Source organism: Pseudochaenichthys georgianus, chromosome 7 (genome assembly GCF_902827115.2).
Source record: "Pseudochaenichthys georgianus chromosome 7, fPseGeo1.2, whole genome shotgun sequence".
Lineage (NCBI taxonomy): Eukaryota > Metazoa > Chordata > Actinopteri > Perciformes > Channichthyidae > Pseudochaenichthys > Pseudochaenichthys georgianus.
In genome coordinates this window covers 44,485,275-44,510,507 of record NC_047509.1, presented here as the reverse complement: position 1 = coordinate 44,510,507, position 25,233 = coordinate 44,485,275, and the positions used below count along the sequence as shown (strand labels likewise).

General features: G+C 42.5%; 1 protein-coding gene across 5 annotated transcripts in view; it reads left to right on the top strand.

The window, feature by feature from the left end:
- Positions 1-5,537: 5,537 nt before the first annotated feature.
- The window catches only part of vps9d1 (VPS9 domain containing 1), a 60,902-nt gene continuing 41,206 nt past the window's right edge, over positions 5,538-25,233 (top strand). For 4 of the 5 annotated variants that reach the window (XR_004552496.2, XM_034087514.2, XM_034087513.2 and 1 more), the window contains exons 1-5: positions 6,061-6,194; positions 9,688-9,760; positions 11,832-12,023; positions 13,592-13,763; positions 14,274-14,385. Coding sequence is in view for 4 of the 5 variants with exons in the window: in XM_034087514.2 (XP_033943405.1) it covers positions 6,102-6,194; positions 9,688-9,760; positions 11,832-12,023; positions 13,592-13,763; positions 14,274-14,385 (642 nt within the window). In the remaining variant the exon portion in view is untranslated. Of the gene's footprint in view, positions 5,631-6,060; positions 6,195-9,687; positions 9,761-11,831; positions 12,024-13,591; positions 13,764-14,273; positions 14,386-25,233 lie in introns of those variants that run through there. The other variant, XM_034087515.2, reaches the window with a different exon arrangement.

Sequence of the window (25,233 nt, the reverse complement as noted above, 5' to 3'; positions counted from 1 at the left end):
CATTCACTAATGAAAGTCAAACACATGTTTGTTTCCACTATTTTATTGTGTGTCTGATCAACACATCCTCACTCCCAGGTCGGCCTATGTTGACGTTATGTCAAGTCCCCTGCCGGCTTTTTCCAACGCAAGGGGGGGGGCCCTTAGCGTCAATTTTCAGCTTTCCGGGATGTCCATGTGCTTCTATGGACGCTCATGGAAGCACGGCATTCGTTTGTGTCGACTGCCCTTAAAGGCAATGAGAGCGTCCATTCTCATTGGATAGCAGAGAATTGTACACCCGGAAGTAAATATTCCCCTTACTGACGATTGATTTTACAGTGATATCTGCACTACTCATCGACTAAAAAACACCAGATTATCCTTGTTAATTACACAACATTGATTGGTTTAAATTGTGTGCAATGCTTTTGTATTTTTCCCCTTCGATTAGGAGAAACAAATCTTTTTTCGGAGTAAAGGATGGCAGAAGACACTACACTACCCAGAATCCCCAGCTATCGTTTGGACTACACCATAAGCTCTGTTTGACGTCACGTGATCTTCACATTTCTCCCTGCAGAAAAAGAAAACATGGCCGAACTTCGTTTTATTCTGGGTGTAAAATGCCTATTTTAAAGTTAGTTTGGCCATTAAAATGCGTTTTGATGTCATTTGATGCGAGAAATATGAGTTGTTATTTCAGATGATGTGTGCAGTGGATGTACATGATCTTTAGTTTGCTAGTTATTACTAGGTGGTTGCTAGGGACGCTGCTATCGATATTATTTCTGTTATGTTGTGTAACTGTTTAATGGTGTTATCTTTATTGCTAACCCCTTCCCCGTCAATGTATAGTGTTGGTCCACAGCGCAAACATATTAGTTTAACAAAATCCGCATCTAAAGATACGTTATTTTCCCCTGTGCAATTCCAGTCTCACATCTCAGAGCACATCGTCATTAACAAATACCGGTAACAGACCGAAAACATTTAAAAAAAATAAAATAATACTTATTCCGAGTGTGCTTGCTTTTCTCTTTGAAAGTCATCACATAACGGCATTGTAATACACGGTTCGGCTGCATTACATATTACATATCTGCCGTAGTTCTGTATTTATAGAGCCCTGATGAGAAGACAAACATGAGGAACTGAAAACGTGACGTGGATCATAAATATATCAGCCATTAAACAACATCTTACATTTCTTTTCACACAATACGTCTCCTTGCCGTATAAACACTAATTCGGCTCACTTTTATATTTGATCCAATTGGTAGATAGGCTGTATTTACACCATAAAGGTGCACAGATGATATAAAGAGACACCTGGTGGTTAAAGCATGTTATTGAATTTCATTATTTTTATTATTAGATATTAATAGGATCCCTATAAAGTATATTCATTACTCGTTATTCTCTACTAATAGTTAATTAAAGACTGTATATAATGACTATTTTGCACATCCCTTTCAAGATTTCAAGATTTTCTAAGGTTTATTGACATATCATATAGGCCTACACAACTATGGTGTAGTTCTGCACTGAATGAAAAACTTGGGTCGCAGGTTCCTCAACAGTGCATTACAAGACATCTATCAATATGTGTGCATACCTCCAGCAATGTTAACTATGTTGAAGCACTTATTTTAACTGATATTATACATAATGTACTCTTATAAGATGTATGCAGATATTTCATCTCCGGCCTTGTCAGGTATTGAACAATCAATAAATAAAGAACACAGAATTGTTAAATATAAAACACAGAATTTGTGTGATTATACTAAATGATTTACAAATAAACACCACTGCATATTTAACTGTTACACATGCTGATGTAACGCAAATGTTCCAACTTGGGATCAATAAAGTATATCTTATCTTAAGCTGATCGATGGCTACTGCCATATTTGCAAAATGTGCCTCTGAACCTTGACAAGTGCATGTTTCAGGCTTATCAATTAATGTAATGTAATGTAATGTAATGTTATCAATTAACAACAGGAGGGGTCACAAACATAAGTCCAGCTGTTAAATAAAGCTCTTCTGACCTTAGCTGGTGTGTGGGTATATATATTAATACTGCCCATTATGGGCACCAGCCATTTTCACCCATTTATTAATTATATGTTTTAAATGTGAGTGTTTCCTGTCCCCTAAACCTCCAGGGATGTACACAGTTTAATACTGGCAACTTCTTATTATGGGAAATACGAAAACGTCTTTTAAAACTACAACTCCCAGTAGAGACGTGCCATAGAGAAAATGTTGCGAAACAGAATAGCCAGCATGTGTAGTTCTGGGGACGGGGTGGGGGAGGGGACGACGACGCGGTGGACCCGTTCAAATCCAGTTTTGAACAGTCTGCCGTGGTTCCATCCCATTTCAAGTGCTGTTCGAGGCTCGGTAACCCTCGGAGCACACTCTCCAATCACAGAGCTTGAGGACTATCACGGGGTTTGTCAAACAGAGCACATGGTGTAGTCCAAATAGCTGGGGATTCTGGGTAGTGTAGTGTCTTCATTGCCTTTAAGGGCAGTTGACACAAACGAATGCCGTGCTTCCATGAGCGTCCATAGAAGCACATGGACATCCCGGAAAGCTGAAAATGGACGCTAAGGCCCCCCCCCTTGCGTTGAAAATGGACGCTAAGGCCCCCCCCCCTTGCGTTGGAAAAAGCCGGCAGGGGACTTGACATAACGTCAACATAGGCCGACCTGGGAGTGAGGATGTGTTGGTCTGATAAGCAATTAATTGACTTATATAAATAAAAATGTACTCGATACATTTCCATTTACATGAGGATGTGACTAGCAGTTTGAAATGATGTACTTATTATGATGTACTTAATTATTATTATATATTATCATTATGTCAGGGGTCTAAAATGGTCATACAACGGTGCCGACAATATTATCGTTTATCGCAATCATTTCCGGGAAAATGTATCCAACAAAATTAATTATCGTGAGAGGCCTATACATGAAACACACACACACAAACAAATCTACAGACTTACTCCAAACTGCCAAACATATTAATTAACACACTCTATTTTGGCCTAGTAGAACAATAATCAGCAGACTTTTACTTTTTTTATCATTTCTACTGGATCTTAGATCTGCGCTTGCGCAATACGGGTCGGCAGTTGCGAGAGAGTATTTTTGTTGGGTAATCTATGGTACACAACCCTTGACAGTGAAACGCCACGCGTGAAGTTTAGATTATTTCCCTGTCTCAATCCAAATTGAACTGTATGAAATAAAAAGGCACATTTGTCTTGTAGTAAATAAAAAGGGCGACCTGGAGCCAATCCTGCAATTTCCCCACAGGTGAAAGAGTTGACATGCTGAAAACCCAACCCCTGCAGGGGGGTCTGGGGGGATTCTCCCCCACGTGATTTTTTGAAATACTAACATAAAATACACATTCTGGTACTCTCTTGAGAAGAAAAATAAATAAATATATTACTACACGACATATTTAAAAAAAATGAATGCCATTTTAGTTTTTTGTTACTTTGTTCTCAAAGCTGAACCTGCTGCTCCTCACAGAGAGAAAACGGAAGAGGCTGTGTGAATTACTTTACATTGTGGATAGCCCCCATTGTTCTGTGTGTCAAAATGAAAGACAGCCCACACACCTGCTATCAATCATCAAACCGTGGGGTCTTATTTCATTACATGTTGATTTATATCACCACGTAATGTTGTATCGACGTATAGAGATGTACTACAGCAAAAGTATTCTCCGTCAGGACTTCCTGCAACAACACCATGCCGTTATCTTGATTCTGATTGGCCAGAAGACATTATCAAAGATGTCCTATTGAGAAGACGATCACTACCTGACAAAAGTTTTCAAAACCGTTTCTAGTCTTCGGTATTCTTGTTTTTGGCGTGAGAATAGTTTGGGCAGCATGAGAGCGTGAGATTGAGAGTGAAAGCGTGTGTCACACGCCAGATGCGTGAGAGTTGGCAACCCTGGGTAAGGCTACTAAAAGTGACAAGGCTAAGTAATGTAATGCTAACTAACGTGCTCGCTACTCGTCGCTACTAGCTAGGTAGCTAACTTGACTATATATGTTCCATGCACAACATGTATATTACCTATGATATTACCTGATATGTTTGACCCAGCGACTCCTGGTCCTTTCATCAGACGGGAATCGATAGAAGTGGTATGATCACTTATGTGATTACAACCTGGTACAAAGCACACAGGCATCTTGTAAAAGTGCATTTATTTTTAGCAATCTCTTATTTATTGGAGGGAATAAATCAGTTATGAGATCTTCTTCTTCTTCTTCGCTTTAATTACGAGTCGCAACCACTTGGAGCATTATCGCCTGTGACATCACTTACGCGACCCAGAATGGGATTTGGGATTTGTAGTCTTTGTAGTCGCGTATTTTTCATAGTCTTATATTTCAACAGTTTTACGACAAAATGTGACTTTTTTGACATGGAACTTATTGTTTAAGATTGACAAACATCATATGTGTAGTTCGTGGCACAATTCAAACGGGATCAAAAGATACGTTTTCTCTCTCCATTGAATTCAATGTACATTTTTCGCTTCCGGGGTCCCATGGGCCGGAAGTAGATGGGCGTGACTTCGCCTCTCTATTCAAATCAGTAACACGGAAAGAAAATAGGCTTGTTTGAGACAAGCAAGACCTGCGCAGACCTGCGCAGTTGCGATCAACGTCTTGCTATGCGTTGCATGATGGTTAGTCATTTTGTCCGACTTGCTCTGGATTCTCGCCCACATGAGACTTTGAAATCTCGCGGGACAAAGACGCCCGCAGCCTTGAGAGCGAGGCGAGGCGAGTTGGCGCAGTTGCTCTCCACGAGCTGCGGAAGCGAAATGCTTGATGGGAAACGGCTCGCTGGTATCTCGAGCTGAGCGCTCATTGGTGGTTTTTACCCCGTGCTGTGCTGATGAAACTCTCCAATTGGCTCGGCAAAAGTTTGTTGTTGTTTTGTGTCAGTTTTACGTCGCCACGTCCATTCCCATTTTTCATCATTGTTCCACAATGTTTATCATCATGAAATTAATATCTATATATTTTATACTATACTGCTTACCGTTTTCATACTTTATATATCTTAGCATATTCATACACACTGTTCATACTGCTCACAGGCTGATATCTAGTGTATTCATACCCCACTGTTTATTCATCATTCAATTCATTCTATATTTTATTCTGTCTATTGTGTACATTACTTTCCACTTCACTGCTTGTTGCACCTGGTTAGAAGCCAAACTGCATTTCTGTTGTCTCAGTACCTGTAATATGTACAATAACAATACAGTTGAATCTAATCTTGAGCAGGAACAAATGTATTTACTAGTACATATCTGACATTTACGATTAAACACATGTGTGCATTCTTTATAAATGCAAACCGAGTCAAGCCGACTCCGGAGGTGGCGTTATGCACCTTAAAGTTGTTTGCAATCAGCCAAAAAAACCGAGAGAAGAAGAAGACGAAGCCCACTCCGAGCTGTCCGACTTCAAGCGAGCTTTTTGAGACCTCCCCCGGCTGCGATCGGCTATTCTCATCTACTTTCGAGGCGAGCCGCAACGCGTCTCAAACAAGCCTAGTGAATGAAGTTGACCATCTACTCCAGCTTTGGTAAGTTCATTTTATATAACTTCTGTTGATCTTCTGTGTTTTGCCTATAGGCTATTGCTCTGCTGGATCGATTGATATTGTGACCTCGGTGATGAGTGTCTTGTGTTTCCCCCCCCCCCCCCCCCCCCGTGTTTAAAAAAGCACCAGAAGCTATACTATTCTATTTTGTTCGTGCCCCACCACTTTTGTACATATAAAAACGCCACTGCAAGGATTGTCAGAGATTGGGGAGAAACTGCTTCAGGTCAAAGGGCTTTATTTTCATATTGGAATAATACAGGTTCAATTTCTAGAATATAGCATAGTTTATTTGAATTTTTTCTTTAATTGAGAGAAATTATCTTTCAGTCTTGAAGTTACACACTCCGGTACACTAGGGGGCGGCATGCACCTTTAAACGTTGGTTTGTAGCCCGCCATGAAACAGAAGAAGAAGACTGAGAGGAGGAAAAGAAGAGGATCCGGGCTAACCATGGCTACAGCTGACAGTAGTGCTAAGCCCCTTCAAAATGCTATGAAAATGGCAAAACTAGCAATACAGTTGGACGGAGAGAACAAACACAAGGTAAAGTGCTAAACAGCCTGACAGCAGCAGCAACACGAAGGTTTAAACCCGCAGGAAACTCAGTGTAGGGATGTAAACAGACGGAAGGGGCGGAACCGTTAGCTAGCTAAACTGTCACTTAAAGGTGGGGTAGGTAAGTGTCAGAAACCGGCTCGAGATACACTTTTTGTTATATTCCATGGAATGCTCTTAACATCCCGATAGCAAAGAATATCTTAAGTGCTTTGACACAAAATCCATAAAAAAATGTCATCTGTAGAAGCCGTAATACTGTAAAAAGTACAACCAATCCGTTTAGCCGGCCCGGCTAAACGGATTGGTTGTACTTTTTACAGTATTACGGCTGGCCTACCTGCCTGTCAGCCTTCCATCGGGGCACACATTTATCTCGTGCCCTCATTGGTCATGTGCGCGTTTGTGTGTGTTGGAGGGAGGGGCTCTATAAGGAAGTGGCAGATTTTCTCCGGTTGTGTATTTTCAAATTCTAGCGATCTCGAGCCGGTTTCTCAAACTTACCTACCCCACCTTTAACGGTGTGTCAACACCATAGATGGTCAACACAGGGCTGAGCAGCACGAGCCACTCAGAGCACAGCCGTTTAATATAAAGGCTATACAATATCACTAACATAGTTTGTGAGAAGTAGTTCGTTTGTTATTCCAAAAGCACTAGCCCTTTGACACTTTTTTATAACATAACATACAACTTGGTAATCAAACGTGTGTGTGTATAGAGTGTAAAGGCAGATACACATGAACTGCTGTCCCAAACATTAAACTGCCCTTGTATTTCAACAGTGATATAACAGCAGTATGCGTTGTGTTTCTCATGAGAGATATTTGTGTAAGCTAGTCATAATGTTGAGTCTGGAGTTTTGTCCTACTGCTCTTGTTTCTATTTATCCCTATTCAACAACTGCATAGTATTGTGGAGCTCTGCAATATGGTTGTTTCTTTAAAAGCATATTCACTTTTTATGGCAGCTCAAAACTGTTAAAAATGTTTATATAAATAATATATAATAAAGGAATTCTGATTCTGATATTATGCTACAGTGGCTGACCTGTCTGTATTACCATGTCTCACCCCACGAGGCTTAAAACAAAAATAAATCAAGTTTAAAAAGATGTATTTTAAGTTCAGCAGGCCAACAAAAACAACCATCTTGTGAAGAGAGGAGTGAGCTCATTCTAAACAAAGCTTGGGAGTGGTGATAGTAATGTACACTGTACAGTACAGTCTTTGTGTTTAAAAAGTCTGTGTCGAGTAACCATAAAACAGTCTACCTTCATATGAAACACTTACTTACATATTAACAGTTTATTTTGAAGAGTAGTCTTGATTGAATTCAGTAGTTAGTTACAGTATAATACTGGTCGTACAACATACAACAATGATTTCTAGAGAAAGATTAGATGTTGTTGATGTCTTTAGACCTAAAACACTAAATAGAATATCATTAGAAAAGAGACCCGTACTTTAAAAGAATGACTATCCATCCATCATACACACTGTTTCGGATGCTATCCCATCTTGGGAGCAGGCAGTAAGCAGTGTGCACCCTGGACAGGTCACCAGTAGGGCTGCACGATTTTGGGAAAAAATCTAATTGCGATGTTTCTGACAAATATTGCGATTGCGATTCGAATTGCAATATTTATTTTTAAGCGACCCAATGGAAGTTTATTGTAAAATGCGGTCATAACTCCGGCTAGGAAGGTCGTATCAACATACTCCTGTCTCTAGCACCCCCGCAGCCCGAGCTACGAGTGAAAGAACTAAACTTACATGAAACTTCCGTTGGGTTGCTTTAAAGTCAAGCTTCAGTTAAAGAGTCACCCTGTAATAGAAACATGTGATGGAGCATCACTAACCTGACTCGGAAAGCTCCACTGGAAGCCATTTGGAAAGGGCAGGCACTTTCAAAAGCACTTGGCAGGTGATTGGATCAATCTGTCTATCACCTTCTATCATGGGCCACTTCTGATTGATTAACAATGGCTGGTACATGTGGAGCACAGCACTTCTGATTGGTGTGGATGACTGACACACAAGAAAAAAAAAAAAGAGTTGTAAAAAAAAAAAAGTTTAAAAAAATCGCAGGCTTTGCGATTTGATAATCGCATCATCTCGAATCGCGATTTCGATTTAAAATCGATTAATCGTTCAGCCCTAGTCACCAGTTTATCATTGAAACAAGTGGCAGGCCGCACTTCAGAGACAATTAAGAACTTAAAGAACTGGCAAAAACACTAAAGTCATGACATGTGATTAAAGAAAAGTTCTAGTGTTGAATTTACTTTTAAAATGCAGAAAAATGCTGCTGAAATTGACACAAATAATCAGTGTGTTTAGAAAAGCTGGCATTGAGACAGTCTAACAAGCAATACTTACACAACAAACAATTGGTAATAGACATTACAAAACTTCATCACACCACTATAAGGTGAAAACAATGTGAAAATAACAGTTCAGCCAATTCTAATCATTCCCATTTAATAATACCTCTTGGGTGTGGAATCAAATGTAATACTGACTATTATGCCCATTGCCTCTAGGCCGAGGCTATATACAGGACGGTCCTGTACACAACGCCAAATGGCTATATACAGGACCGTCCTGTACACAGCTCTCTGAAATGGCTATATACAGGACGGTCCTGTGGATAAGATATCTGAAATGGCTATAGGACCGTCCTGCAGCTAACGTCAAATGACAATATACAGACCGGGCTATTATAGCATGCTTAAGCAATTTTCGCGGGTGGTAATGTAGGGATAGGATTCACAGATGAATATTCTCACGACAACATTATTTTCAATGAGTTTCCCCTCAATATAAAATTGTGGCAATTAAATCTCTTTCCATGCCAATTGCTTAGCTTTTTATGCTGATTTCAGTCTTTTTTTTGGCTTATCTTTTTATGTTGTTTCAATCATTTTCTACTTTATATTTTCCAATGCACAATGTTTTACTTGTAAAGGATATCACTGCATACTTTAAAGACTACTCGGTTTTATTAAAACTGAAGTTTTTTTTTTAAAGAATACGCCGACATTTAGTTGACGTGTAGTGATTTTGCATTGAAAGCAACACAAATCATTTATCGGCTACGCCGGCATTTTTATTTTAGAAATCGGAGAAACCGTCTTTTGAATTGTATGTAGTATGCTGTACATTTTTGTAATTTATCCTGCTGTAAATGTTAATTGTACACCAATTATATCCATATTTCTGTAGACTACATAAAAAGCCATTTCAGGGCTTCTGTGCAGGACCGTCCTGTATATAGCCACTCCCTTGCCTCTATACAAATCTGTTTTGTTGATATGCGAGTATGTATAACAAAGATAACCTTTATAAACTATTGTCTTTATAAAAACTACACCTGAAATGCATTGTATGTATTGAGCTGGAGTTGGAGCTTCTATCCTCTTTTATTGCGCATTCTCAGCTTTACCATACTACGTGACGTTTGTTTGGTCTTTTTGCAGGAAGCTTACTGTGAATACCTCCGGACGATCAACTTCATATCACATGCACTTTTGGAGGAAGCTGGATCACAAAGTGAGCTCTGAATAGTGACATACCGTCTATGACTGATTATAAATATATATATTGAGAATCTTTGGAATACATATCTAACCTTTTGCATTCTGCTTTTGCTATGTAAGGTTCCTTTGAGTACATTTTAAAGGGTTCTATTAATTATTTATCATTCTCCAATTGGCGTTCAAAAGGTGCAACTTTTCAAGTTAAAAACTTTAACTTTTGGTGGTCTTCATCAGAATATGGAAACATTTAACCTGCCTCATTATGAGGATGTACTGTCAGAACTATTGCGTACATAGAGGCTGTGAAATAGACTTGTATAGAAAGCTCACTAAAGGTTATAGCTTAGGGGCCACATTGGATCTCAAGTAGACCTGAACAGTACAATCATAGCTTAATAACCTATACTGGAATAATGACCACTCCAAATGGTTACCTTTGTTTTAGTGCAAAGAAAGTACATTCATAAAATGTTCACATTTTATGAACTATCTTTTTACAAATGTAATTATTTTACATTAATTTCCACATCTGCGTAGTAATCCTGACACACCATACAAACTAAAGGGGTATCTATTTAGGAAGAAGGTTCACTTATTCACTGCCTTTTAAATGTATACAAAAAACATACAAGTTGGGAAAATTGCAGTTAATGTCTTCTCAAATTTGTATACTTTGCTAAGTCATCCAGTGGGCCAGATTGGACCCTCTGGCGGGCCGGTCTTGGCTATTGGGCCGTATGTTTGACCTCCGTGCTTTAGAGGCTCTTCAGAAAGTAGAGCCTGTAAATATGATTGGTCAGACCACATGGTGAGATATGATATGCTGTGGATTGTATACTTAATATCCAATTGATTTGTTAAAGATGATTTTACTTGGATGGACACATTCATATTTCATTCAATTAGAAACATGTTGATCTCTCTAGAAGTAGCATTAAACAGGCATCACCAATTATCAGTCCTTTACCAGCCTCTAGTGGCAACCACTACGAACTACAACAACAGAATACAGTTCAAACAGGCAGAAGGGAGAAGCATTTGTTGTCTCGTTGTACATGTACATGACATTAAACGATTCTATTCTATTCTACAATGGTATGATGAATTTAACATAGGTGCTACATTTGATTGTTTTCCTTAATTATCTCGCTGTCATTAAGAAAGAAAGAAAAATGTGCTAATGAACAAAGTGTAAGCACGTACATATTCATAGATGCACACGTGAACTCACCGTTATCTGGATGAAACTGAGCGTTGTTGATTCAACTTAATGAGCTAGATGTTGCAGGATGTAATGTGTGGTTCTGTTAAACTCGATACAGAGAGGTGGCAGAGGAACAATACAATCCACGAACTGTAGCCTCTCAAATGATCATTTTGTTGAATCAAGAATGCTCTAATTGTTTCCACCAGAACTTAACTTAACTTAACTTAACTTAACTTAACTTAACTTAACTTAACTTAACTTAACTTAACTTAACTTAACTTAACTGAAGCACAAAAAGTCTGATTTATTGCAGTGCTGAATTAAACTGCATTAGTTTCAGCTGAATGTGCCTTCTAATGTAGCAACATCATTTATGGTTTACACATACATTAAAGGGGGGCAGATGTGGGAGGAGCATTGGACCAACTTAACTGCCTATTAAACAGAACCCATGAAGTAATCAGACATGAGCTAATCAGCTTGAATACAGTAGTTGTTTGCTAGCACTGAATGTAATCAAATCTCAGAGCCTTTAGCTATCAAGCTCCTCTCCTGTGAAGGCCCACACCCTCTCCACATCTAAAGGCCCTGACACACCTACCCAATGTTGGGAGTCAGAGGCATGGTCCTGTTGCTCTCCCCGAGGTTTCTTCCCCATTATTATGGACTTTCCCTTGTGCGCTGCAAGGGTCTAAGGAGAGAGGGTGTTGTGTACAAACTGTTAAGCCCCTGTGACAAATGTGTAAGTTGTGATATTGCGGCTACATAAACAAACATTTGGTTGATTAATTGGAAACCATGTGATGACCTTATTATTATTATTTGATCAATCATCGAGGAGTGACGTTCTCTGTCTTCCTTTCTGTCCCACCCTCAGATGATGGGGAGGTGGTCGCAGTGGAGGTGGGGCGCATGTTGAGGTTGGCTGAACAATGTCTAGAGCGAGTCAAGTCTTTCATAGGGAAGAGAGCTGACCTCTCTGCCTCCGGCTCCGCTCGCTTTTCCTCTTCCCCTGGCCAATCAGAGCCCAACCAGACTGCTGTCCTCACAGACACCACTGCTAACCCTGGTGAGTGCATCATCCAATCAGGACCTTTCTTTTATTATCAATTGCCGCGTTCACACCGCAGGACTTTCCCTGGTACTTTAGTTCTTTAGTTCCGTTAGTACCAATAATGTCGCATTCACACCGCCGGGACTACTCAGTGCCGGGAACTCTTTTGGAACTTTTTAGTCCCTGCTAGAGAGGTGGTACGAACCTGGTGACAAAAGAGTGCCAATTTCTATTCTATTTCTATTGGCTGGGCGAATTGCAAACCACGCCCCGTTAGACTCTGAATTTGTTTTGTTAGGCAGCCATTTTTTTCCTCGCTACAAAACCACATCCACACCTGAGCGAGTGGTTTTTTTGTACTTTAAAGCAGTTATGACCACACGTACTACAACACCGGAGCGGTGGAATGATGAGGAAGTGTCGGCGCTTCTGGCAATTTACTCCAAGGACGTGATGCAGCAGCTTCTACAGAAAGCAGTTCCCAACTCCAAATGTTTTGAGCGATGTTCGCTACTTGAGCTGGGAATCGTGCACAGTGCACACGGATGCCAGGTAAAAATAAAGAAACTCAGGCAGGACTATAACAAAATTAAAGACCACAATAATAAGAGTGGTAACGATTTTCTATTGTTATTATATATATATATATTGCCACTGTTTTTTAATACTGACACCTAACTTGCACTAAGGCGTGTCTGCTGCTATATATATTGCCACTGTTACATTGTTTTGAAACTACTTACACTTTATTTTACATTTCACACTGTTATTTAACTTCAATGTACATGCATACGACACACCTGGAACAGCATGATGCCGTTATTGTTATGTCTTGACTGTGCAATAAAACAAACAAACTGGCGAAGCTTTATTTATTGTGTCCCACCCCAAATTTGCAGAATAGAAGAATGTGAGAGCAGACAGGTGTCGGTGGTTGAATTGATCAGAAACACAAGTCTTACACACAAACACAAGTAATTGATCATGTCATTTGTTTTAGATAAATAAGGGAAAAACACCAAACAAGGGTTGATGTCCTTTTCCAAAATCAGCCTGAGGGGGTAATATATAATAAATACATAAAGATAAAGTCCATTGTTATAATGGGGTATTTTATTTGTAAATTACCCTTATGAACTCCATCATGTCTGAGGTCGGAAAGTAAACAAACGCCTCATACAGCGGATGGGCTTTATACCCCCCCCCCCCCCCCGTGTAGTTCTTCTCTCGTTTTTTTGTTGTACTCGCCGTGAAGTGGTTTTGCGGCCAGTAAACCCAGAGAAGAAGAAGACGAAGTGACGTCAGCGTAATCGTGCCTCAGGGAAAGTACTGCGGTGTGAATGCGATTGGCACTAGCCCCCTGGCGGATTTAGTGCCGTGGTACTTTAGTGGTACTTTAGTGGTAATTTAGTGCCGGCACTAAAGTACCGCAAGTCCTGCGGTGTGAAAGCGGCTATACAGTTCAATCACTGCTAACTAAGAGCCTGCCCCAGAGGTCACAAATAAAAATAAGCCAATGTGTTTGCACATGATTTGTTTCTAAGCCAATCACCACTTTGTGTCTCTCTGTTTCCCTCCTGCAGTCACAGCCCCCTCATCTGATACTCCTGTTGACACAGGGCATACAACAACCACCCCGACAAAGACGGGTCACTACAGGGTGTTGTCAGATGGAACCGGGGAGCTCTCCTCTTTTCTGCCTCCTGAAGTCTTCCAGAGACTACAGACAGTGCAGTCACAGGACATAAGCAAAAAGTAGGACCGGTTTTTATCACAAGGGCAAATATTGCTCCATCCAATGACAGATAAGCTCTGACGTGAACAACACAGCAGGGATAACAAGAAGCAGTTACCTCTAGTTTCCATTGAGATCACAATGTTCTGATTTGAGCTACCAGGTTGAAACCTCAAACACATTCTTGCACTCACAATGACTCTTAAAGTCACTTTAAACCTGGGTTCGGAATTACAAACATTTAAGTCCTTAATACGGTTTCCACGGTCGCTCTCTCTCACAGCCATCCTCGTTCAATGTCTCTCTTTGTCTTAGGATATCGAGGGAATTGAAAAGTGACAAAATATATAACATTGAACAGGCAAAATCCTGTTGTGCCGTATGTGGATGTTATTTTTGCTTTTGAGTCTTTTTTTTGTAGGATGTGCAGACATATTTATTTATTTTCCTTTGACACACCCAACAGGTAACATTTAGCTTAATTGTATTTTGTGTGTGTGTTTGCCTGTGTGTGTGTGTGTGCACTGCAGGGAGCTGACACCCATTGAAGAAGCATCACTTTTGAACCAGAAGTTGAAAGCCAATTATGAAGCTCGTCTGGCAAGGCTCCCCCCTGGCAAGGCCTACCAGAAGACTTCTTTGGTAAGGGGGGGGGGGGTGTGTGTGTGTGTGTGTGTGTGTGTGTGTGTGTGTGTGTGTGTGGTACTTTAAGGAGTCTTAAAGACTCCTCCTCACTCGTCGATCAGAGCGAGGGCTGCCTCTCTTCCGTCGGCGTGGAGAGGAGATTTACCTGTGCTGCTGTGGGAGTTTTTTTTCCCCGGGAAGTTCGCAGAGAGACGGAGCGGCTGCATGTTGTTGCTCGGGCCCCCTTTTTCCACCTGTCCAGTTGTGCTGTGGCCGGGACCTGCTTCCACTTGTCGTTTGCTGCTGTCCTGGCGAGATTTCCCCCCGTAACGGAGAGACCGGAGCGGCTTCGCGTTCGGGCTGCGGCCTGCTTTACACCTGCTGTAGCGGAGGCCTGTATCCACCTGCTCCACCTGCTCCACCTGCTCCACCTGTCGTGCTCTACGGTGCCGAGGACGTTTTAGGCAAGGCAAGGCATCATCAGAATGTGTGTGAGCAGCACACTTAACCACTGCTAGCTGTGTAGGGAGCATGATAGCGTCTAATAGCTGAGCTACTAACGCATGATGTTGAATAGGCTTCCCGGCCGATGTTAAGAAACCGCGCATTTTCCACAAGACACCAAAATCATGGCACACACCAAATGCATACCTGGAGTCTGTGAAAATGGTTGCAACTCTATCTTTAGCCAAAATACACGCCCTCAGCAGAGCACACAACTCTGCAGCCTGAGCCGACGTGCCATTTGGCAAGGCCCGGCTTTCTAAAACCTCCCAGTCGTCCACAACAGCATAGCCTGCTAAGTGTACTGTGTCAGACGGCCTGCTCGCAGACCCGTCTGTGTATAGAATCATATCTGAATTAGGGATAGGAGTTTGCAACATATCAGTTCTGGGGGAAGAAGACATGTCAATCGTTGTGACGCAGTCATGTGTGATTTCAAAATCTGGAATTGGCACCAGCGTAGCTGGGTTTAGAGGGGGGGAGCGTTTAAGTGTGATGTGTGGGCTTGAAAGAATTATTGCTTCATAACCAGAGCGCCTTGCTGCTGTCATATGCTGAGTAGCAGAGGTGTTCAGAATATGCAAAACTGCATGTGGGACATGTACTACACAGTCACTGGCCAGTACAATGGGAGAGGATTGTTTGATAACAATTGCAACTGCGGCCACTGCCCGCAGACATGAAGGCATACCGAGCACCACAGGGGAGAGTCGAGATGAGTAGTATGCAACAGGCCGGAAAATTAGAGCCATGCTTCTGTAGCAAGATGCCCGTTGCAAAGCCCCCCTTCTCATGGACGTGCAGGTGAAACGGCTGATGGTAATCAGGGAGCCCCAGGGCAGGAGCTGATGTCAGGGCTCGCTTTAAGTCCTGAAAGGCTGTGTGCATGTCCTCAGACCATTGAACAATGTTAGGAGCAGCCTGCAGAGTGGCAGCACGCAGGACAGAGTCCATAGCAGCGTACTCAAAAATCCAGTGTCTGCAATAATTTGCCATGCCCAGGAAAGAAAGCATGCCCTTCTTTGTACGGGGTGGTGCCACTTTGTTCAAAAGGCAAATCCTTGCTGGCGAGAGGAGTCGGTGTCCATCCCTCAGAATGTGACCCAAGTATGTGACCTCAGTCTGGCAGTACTGCAACTTAGCCAGGGATGCTCTGTGCCCGCATTCAGAAAGTCTTTTCATGAGCAGAATGGAGTCGATGCGACATGCGTCCATGTTGGGAGAAGCTAACAACAGGTCATCTGCGTACTGAAGCAAGGTACTACCTCCTGTAAGGACCAACGTGTCCAGATCTCTCTTAACAGCTGCTGCGTACACAGTAGGCGATTCAACATACCCCTGTGGGAGGCGCGTGTATGTGATTTGTTTACCTTTAAAAGTAAATGCAAACAGATACTAGCTGTCTAGATGCAGAGGAACAGAGAAAAACGCTGAACATAAGTCAATCACTGTGTAGTACTTGGAATCTGGGGGCAGAGAAGCAAGGATCGAATTAGTGTCAGGCACTATAGGAGCTGTCGGAATGACAATAGCGTTAATAGCTTGCAAATCTTGGACCAAACGCCACTCATCAGGGCGATTGTGTTTTAGGTATGGGCAGAATTGGAGTATTACACGGGCTGGACGTATAGATTAATACGCCCTGATCGAGCAGAGATTGGATGACTCCTTCAATTCCCAAAATGGCTCTATGGGGTAAATTGTACTGTCTGATAGCTGGCAATCTGGCATTGGCTTTAAGTGTGACTGTGTGGAGGGGCGGAACTAACAAACCCCACATGATTCTTGTGTTTAGCCCATAATGTGGCCGGAACCTCTGAAAAATCTGAAGGGGGGCCATACTCTGTGGGGGGGTTGTAATGTGAGGAATGTGCTTTGGGGGAGAGAAATGGGCTCAGAGACGCAGCATGTAATGCTGCTCTTCTCCAAGGTTAATTAGATTAGGGGTGTGTGTGTGTGTGTGTGTGTGTGTGTGTGTGTGTGTGTGTGTGTGTGTGTGTGTGTGTGTGTGTGTGTGTGTGTGTGTGTGTGTGTGTGTGTGTGTGTGTGTGTGTGTGTGTGTGTGTGTGTTTGTGTGTGTGTGTGTGTGTGTGTGTGTGTGTGTGTGTGTGTGTGTGTGTGTGTGTGTGTGTGTGTGTGTGTGTGTGTGTGTGTGTGTGTGTGTGTGTGTGTGTGTGTGTGTGTGTGTGTGTGTGTGTGTGTGTGTGTGTGTGTGTGTGTGTGTGTGTGTGTGTGTGTGTGTGTGTGTGTGTGTGTGTGTGTGTAAGAGAGAGCATGGCAGTGGGCTGCCATAGCCCCCTCCTCCTTAGGACTACTGCCTGGAGTGACAGCTAGTGTGACGTGAGGGATAGTTTCTACAGCTAGAAGAGCCTGCTGTGGGGGTGTGAGCCTAAGAGGCAACGCACATCCTTGTGGTCCTAAAAACAAAAACTGCTCGCATTCCAACTGATCTGAGCTGTTGCAAAAACCTCTTACTGATAGCGCATAGTCATCTGACGGGTTAAAAGCAGCTGTGCAGTGACAATTCAACACAGGCCGCATAAGAGACATTAAGGAAGCACATACAGGGAAATGCTAGCAATTTTCTGAATCCCTGTTGTGGAGAAAACAGAAATCATGTTGAAATCTGGAAATTACCAACAATAAAGGTTGTCTTGAGATGATTGAATGAATTGGACAGCTTGATAGACTTTGCTGTCAGGAATAGTCAAAAACAATCCATCTGGAGTGCAATGTATTGTTGCCTGTAACTTACAAAGCAAATCTCTGCCCATTAGATTAATAGGACTTCCATCTGAAATAATGAAAGAGTGTTGCACATTTGATCCTTCGATTGAAACATTGGTACTCTCTGAAATGGGCTCGGACATAGGAATGCCAGAAACGCCCATTGTTGTAACAAAATGATTAGTTGCTTCACACACTTTCTCCTTAGTACGCACTGCAGACAATGTGGCTCCACTGTCAATCAAAATATCTACCGCCGTACCACTAAAATCAAGGGGCATAATCGGATCTTCACGCGGGTTATTGGAAAGGCGAATTGTTGCTGCTTGAATGGGGAAATGCTGTGAATCTGATCCTATTTCTCCATGGTACCCCTATCTCCTATTAATTCCACTCTGCTGACCGTTTTGCCCCTGTTGAGCCTGTCTGTCATAGTGTGGGGGCGGCAATAATGCGGGATGCCGGGGGGGCTGGGGGAGAGCAGGCAAGGATTGTGTGTTCTGCTGAGCTCCCCATCTCTTTTCGCACTGCCCCGCCCAGTGATCCGTTGCACTGCAAACATGACATGGCATCAACTTTTTGGAATGTTTGTTCTGCTGCTGTCTGCCCTTGTCTTGATAACCCTGTGATGTTCCCTGATGTTGATACTGCTGTGTGCGGTTTTGTCCCTGAAACTGCTGGGAGTTATCCGCACTCTGATAAGCCTGTGTATTTTGAGGCAATTGTTGCAGCAGCTGGGCAATTCTGGGGGTCAGAAATATCTGGCTCCTATGCAGGGCACGCATTGTGGCTATCGTGAGTTTCCAGGTTTTAACTTGCCAGTCAGGAGTCGCCATCATGTAGGCTTGAGCTGTCTCTGGGATTAAGTTATGTAACAAGCTCTGTATGGCGAACAAATCATTGCCCTCCCTTTTAATGCCCGCCTTATTATCCCACACTGTCATGAAACGCTGGATACATTCTGGGACAGTTTCTGTTGGGCTCTGTACGCAAGCCATCACTTGGGAAAAATCTGTGTGAGTCTTAGCGCATGCTCTAATAGCCAAAGCAGCGACGTTCTGAATCCACATGTCGCGCGTCAGTGTCAGAGGCCAATCACCTGCGGGCGTACACTCAGGAAATTTAAACTCGTCTCTGCACGTGGGCCAATCTGCCTTGTATGTTAGGATTATCAGCTGTTTAACATCATGAACCAAACAGTTATAAACTGAGCAGACATTAGTCAACCACGACAGATACTCATCTGGGCTTTTAGTGGGACTGGGCGCGTGATTAGTGACATCAATGACCTCAGCGGGTGTCCAAGGCTTAAAAACTGGAACCTCTCCTTACAGAATTTTCGGGGCGGTCACAGTTTCAGCAGAATTATTATTCTGAGATGTTTGCGTTCTCGTGATCATTTTACGCTGGACAGTGTTTGGAAAACTGCTGCCTTACGGCGTCCCTGGGTAATCGTGTAAACAGAGTGGCGGAGGACGAGGAGAGGGGGTTCGTAACGGGCTGCTGTCTGAAGAATCCCCTTCACCCTCCGCTGCACTCTGCTCCTGCTGCCCCAAATCTAGTTTTCCATAATGTCCTGGCTGATATCTCAACCCATTTTCATTCATGATAGCTGCAGCTGTCATTAACAGATCATCATCGGAGTTTATCGCAACAGGATTTGAGAGTTCTGTCGCGGGGATCATTTTTGTACAGAGAGACACAGCCTGCTTTTCCTCCAGCAGCCCAGCGTCTGTTAAAATGCAAATGAGCTGAGAGGGGCTGGGCGACTTTCCTTGTCTTTTCAACCAATCGTACATCTCTGTCTGCAACGTCCTTTCCGTGTCTTTCTTTAATTCTGGACATGTTCTCTGATTTAACATCAAAAGCAGCCTCTAGGCTAAGCAAATGACAACTCGCCGCACATTTAGAAGCCCTATCAATCAACGCTTTGAGCTCAATGGAGCCTCGCTCGGTGCCAACTGATTTTTCATTCTTTCGCTCATTATATCCTCTTTTCTCTGCAATAGCCATCCAAGCTTTAACACATTCTTTCATGTATCCTATGTCCCAGGAGGAATTCGGATCATTTTCAACAAGTTTAAATGCCTGCCACAACACGGCCATGTCAAAAGTACCGGTTAAAGGCCAATCAAATAGAATCTTCCCTTTCTGATTATTCTGCTGTGAGTGTTCACAAAGTAACGAGGTAAACGGCATAACTTTAGACCAATCCAAGCTTCTTCCGACAATTCCAGACGGCATATTAGGGGAACACATATGAGTGTAGTGGCTGTCTGTAATTGGATTTTTAGAAGATGTCTTGGTGCGTGAATTCGTTTTCCTCTTACCAACTGCATCGTTTGTGGAGACAGTATTACCCATGTTTAACGGTTAGTACAATAAAACTAACACTGCAATTAGACAAACAAACATGAACTCGTAACAAACATCAGCGTGACAGCAAAGCTCATCCAACTTAATTTAATCCGAACAGAGAGGTCTCAGAGGGGGTAGGGAAATATCTGTTTAATATGAGTGCCTTCTTACTCATATATACTTGTACAAGTGCTAAGAACGGAATCTGTTGAAGAGCAATAACTAATTTATTCTCAATCAACAACCACTATGCCGATGTAGTGGTGCTTTTGCCCACCCCGATCCGGAGAGCATAGACTTTTTATTTATCCAGTACCCTTTCTTCTCCAACAACAGCCAAATGTAACAACCCATCAGTTCATTACAATGATGAAACACAGCGCTATGTCACATTCTCGCGTACCACCGTTCCCATTAATGACCAATTAACCTATATTCTGATGTGTGCACCCCGGGCAGACACCCAGTTTCTCCAGCAAGTAGGAAACTGTGGCGCGCCTGGCGACGCATGCACTTATGCGGCTTTCACACTGGCGCTTTTCAGTTTCTAGCTCCGAGCGGGAGCTTTTCTGGTTCAGCTCCGGTTTCCCTTTGCAGCTCCCGCTCTGTGCACACCGCCCACTGGCGCCCCAGAGCTGCCCCTGCTGCGTCATGACGTCACCGTTTACATCGCTGATTTGCTCCCCAACGGCAGCTCACAACAACAACAACTGCGTCGGGTCGATGATCGTGTTGCTTTTAATCACACGAAGCCAGAATAAATTGAATAACGACTTCTCCAACCTTATGCTTTGCTCCAGAGTGCCGTGGTTCATTGTTTATTAATGTGTTTCTGCAGCATTTACCGACCGCTGCAGTGCTGCTCTTCCACGGGAGTTTATTCTCCCGTTAGCTCCCGGTTAGCTCACACTGCAGCGGCCGCTCTAAAGTATTCACTGTCCGACTCACACAAGCAGCTGATGCATATCCCCAGTTCCCCTTAGCCAAAGTGAATGTGTGTCAGTCTGAATTGACACTGTTTGTATCACAACACTGTTATGAAAGTTTCTCTGGTATAAAACGGGTGATGTTGGCATAGCAACCGAAGCTAAACTGACTACTTGCATCCGATAGCTGCAATAATACAAAACAACACGTCTGCCTCTCTCCACAATGATCGATAACAGTGAACGGACGGTCAAAGTAAGGCACAAATAAACAGAACCACACGAAGCCTGGTTAGTGTTGCCTGACTTTATAAAGTGTGTTTATAGGCACTACTGCTTGTAGGCAGGCATAACAGTGGTGGGTTTAGTTTCCTGCACGCCTCGACGTAAGAGAGACGTAAGCGACGTCACCTCTTAGCTCCAAAGCTCTTGCCTCTGGACCGACAATTTTTTGGAGCTGGAAATGAAGCGGATTCCGGAGCTAAGAGCCGGCGCCGCTCCGGTGTGAACTGGAAAACCCGGCGCTTTTCAGGCTCTAGCTCCGAGCCGGAGCTGAAAAGGCGCTGGTGTGAAAGGGGCATTAGTTGTCTGCCCCAGTCTTGCCAGAAAAATAGTAGAAAACGGTCGCAGACAAAAAGAAATGCTTTTAGACCGTTCTGTTTTTAAAAAAAAAACAATCGGCAATGGTGTGAGGAAAAGATATGTGACACTCTGTGCTTTTCTTCCTCTTCGCCTGCGGCCTCCGCAGGGGGGGTGAAATCACACACACTGCAGCAGCTGCAGGCAGATTCGAGGCGATGCCTGCTGTTGATTCAACCGGTTGACCGCTGAGACCTCCAGAATTCGGCGATTTGTTTCAATACAAATCTATCACATTGCTCCTAATGCAGAAGTCCACTTTACTGATGCTCTCTTTAAGGTCTCTCCGAATAGTTGCTGTGTGTAATTTAATTCCAAGAAACACACACAGAGGAAATCAGTCAAAATCGATATTCCTAGGTTATTATTACCCCCAAATATTCTTATTGTTTTTTACATGAGCTGTGTTTGCTCTGAAGGCACATGCCCCAGCAGCAATCACAGGGAAAATCGGCCAGGACGAAATCCCCTTAGAAACCGATTCCCCAGGTTATCATTAAAACCCCCAAATGTAAAGAGTAGAGAAACCAAAAAAATGTAGCCGCTCAGTTTCACAGGTAATTTTTATGATACCGTCAATCACAGATTCTGGTAAGGCAATGTCCAAATATAGATTTGAAATTACACTTACCAGTTCTGAAGATCTTTTGGTATCCTGCCGACAACGCCAATTTGTGATGGAAACTTCTGTGCAGAAATGCAGAGCCAAAGCTCAGGAAAGGATGGAAGCTGGAGAGGCTTTAGTCAAACACTGATATTTATTGAGAGTATGATACGGCCCGGAGAGATCACAGAGTATATCACACTTTCATGTGGGCCACCTAGCAAACTCTAAAGACAAAGAGTCAAACCATAAAGGAGGAACCCAAAAAGCCCACCTATCCCAAAAAGCCCACCTATCCTACCTTAATCATTACCAGACATTGGATCAAAGACCCGTTTGTGTTACCAACTCACATGGTGCCAAACTTATCCCCCACAGGAAGGCAGAGGACCTCTTGACCTGTGTCCTCCTCAAGTTATAGGCAGGAGCATATGCGACTTAACGAAAAGCATATCTCTGTAATTCAGCAGTTTCTCAGAAAAGCTGAGAACTCTCAACATGCCCAGACTTGTAGTGATTTTCAGCTAGTTTTATACTTTTCGCTCATTCTGAAAGAAACCGGTGAAATTTGCTAACAAATTTGCTAATTTGATGGTGACTCGTATTGTGCGAGACCAGAGACCTGTAGTTCACTGAGCGGTTTCACACAAAAAAAAATTGTAACTTCACAGTTTTACGACACATTAAAAAAAATTTGACTTGCAAAATGTTCTTTTAAATTGACAAACATCATATGTGTCATTCGTGGCACAATTCAAACGGGATCAAAAGATAACTTTTCTCTCTCCATTAACTTCAATGTATAATTTTCCGCTTCCGGGGTCCCATGGAGGCTCCCGGAAGGGGGGGGACTTCGCCTCTCTATAGACTGTATGATCTGTGCACAAACTTATCTCATTCCCTCATTGGTCATGTGCACATTCGTGTGTGTTAGAGGAGGGGCTCTGTAAGGAAGTGGCAGATGTTTTCCCGTTGTGTATTTTCAAATTCTAGCTCACTCGAGCTGGTTTCTCCAAAATTACATACCCCACCTTTAAGAAAAATAAGTACTGTACGATTAGGAAAATGTACTTGAAGTATCATGAGTAAATACTATTGCACAACAAATATTGAAATATTTTAAATCGAAAGCAGCACATCTTCACAACCCTAACCCTAACCTGGGACTGTAAAATACTTTTTAAGCTTTTTAAAATGTAAAATGTCCTACTCGTGATTTTAGTCACTCAATTATAATGTTGGATGGTTTAATCTATACCAAATACTCATATTTTAACAGTTGTTCCTAAATGTTGTGTGGCAAAATCAGAATTTATAATCTAATCGATAGATTTATGATTAGAAAATTATCAAAGTAGGGTAGACATGTGGATATTATCCGGCTGAACAAAACGTGCATTTATCAAACAGGTTTGTTTTCCACAGACCTTATTTCGAGCTATTTGCCGAAATCCCATTGCTTTTTTGTCGAGGGAACCCATGCGCAGCTTACTTCCGGGTTTTAGGACGCGTCACTGCACCACTCATGTATTGGAGAAAAAAGTACAATAGAGTAGAAGTATGAAATGAAAATACTTGGGGAAAGTACAATTACCTCAAATGTTTACTTAAAGAGCCTGTGACACCATCCCAACAACTGTTGTGCAATGAAATATTGGGCTACTAGTAATCTCGAACCGTCAGTTTAAAAAAGAAAAAGCGATACCGTTCCGTTAAATATCAATAATTTCGAACATCGCGGGGAAATTCCTTCGACTCATTTTGAAGTTTTGGGGGAAGCCGGAAGTGACGTCAATGCGGGAACGCTTCGAGAGCCAAACACGGACAAAGTGTGTTGTTATGCGTAGAAATGGTGAATTACTGAGATCAGGCACGTTAATAACGTTTTAATGAAGTTGACTACAGTATATTCATATTTGTCAGTGCTTTCATGTCAATTCGGCGACATAAACATAAATGATCGTGGTGAAGATGATGATTACATTAGGATTACAAATCGGGAGTGAGAGCTGCTGAATTTCCTCCCGTCGGATGTGATATAAAAACAAATCGATTATTTTTGTGGTTGTAAACTCAAGTGGATGAAACTACATTTATTAGTGCTTTCATGTCAATGCGGCGAACATATGATACATTAAATGATCGTTTGTTTGAGCCGGTCTGCATTTCCTGATGAGAAAACAAACCGGTGCTTTTTGTAGTTGTAGTACACCCACGTGGATTAAACGTGTGGTTTTTTACCACAATGTTGGGGAAATTAATGGATAAAATGCACGGATTATTATTATTATTCCCACTCCGATCGGGACACTAGGTCCACCGTTTCCCCGCAGCGAGGCTCCCCCCGTTGACAGTTTACGTGGGCTGGGTGCAGTGGCGGACTGGCCATCGGGACGAATCCCGATGGGCCGGTACCGAAGTGGGCCGGTCGGATAAGTCACCAGCACATCCCCCATAGGCGGCGCGTGAGGCTCAGGTTTGAGAAGGCTAAATAACTTCTTTTACCTGATGCTGCCCGCCTCCGTCTATAGAAAAGAGATGAACTCAGTGTGCGGAGTTTAAATCTCTCAAGTCATATTACAGGATAAAGGAAATACAGTTTAAACTGCCGTATGCAGAGAAGACGCCGATGTGTCGCACTTATCATTCATATTACATCATCAATCAGTCGATCATCGATCATATAATATCATAATATATCATATATTTCCTTATCTGAGTCAGCTTCTCCAGCCTCATCTGGCCGTGCAACACTCACAGTGTCACAGACTGGATGCAGAAGTATTATTTAACACATTATGTTGACGAAACACTCGAGACAAATGTAATTAAAGTCAGATCCACTCGTGTCTTAGACGTGAACGCGCTCTCAGCTGGAGAGAGAAACCCTGGCTTGATTTACCGAGTTGATAACCAGCGTCGTAGGACCGCTTAGCGAGATCTCGTTTGTTAGTTTGTTGTTGTTAGTTTGTTTGTTACTCAAACATATCCAGGGTCTGTTGAACTGGCTTCGTAGTACAGGGCACAGGTGGCTAGCAGCGCTAATGTCAAAGACACAGACATTATACATTATATTTGTATTTTACCAGGATGCAGTGACACAAATAT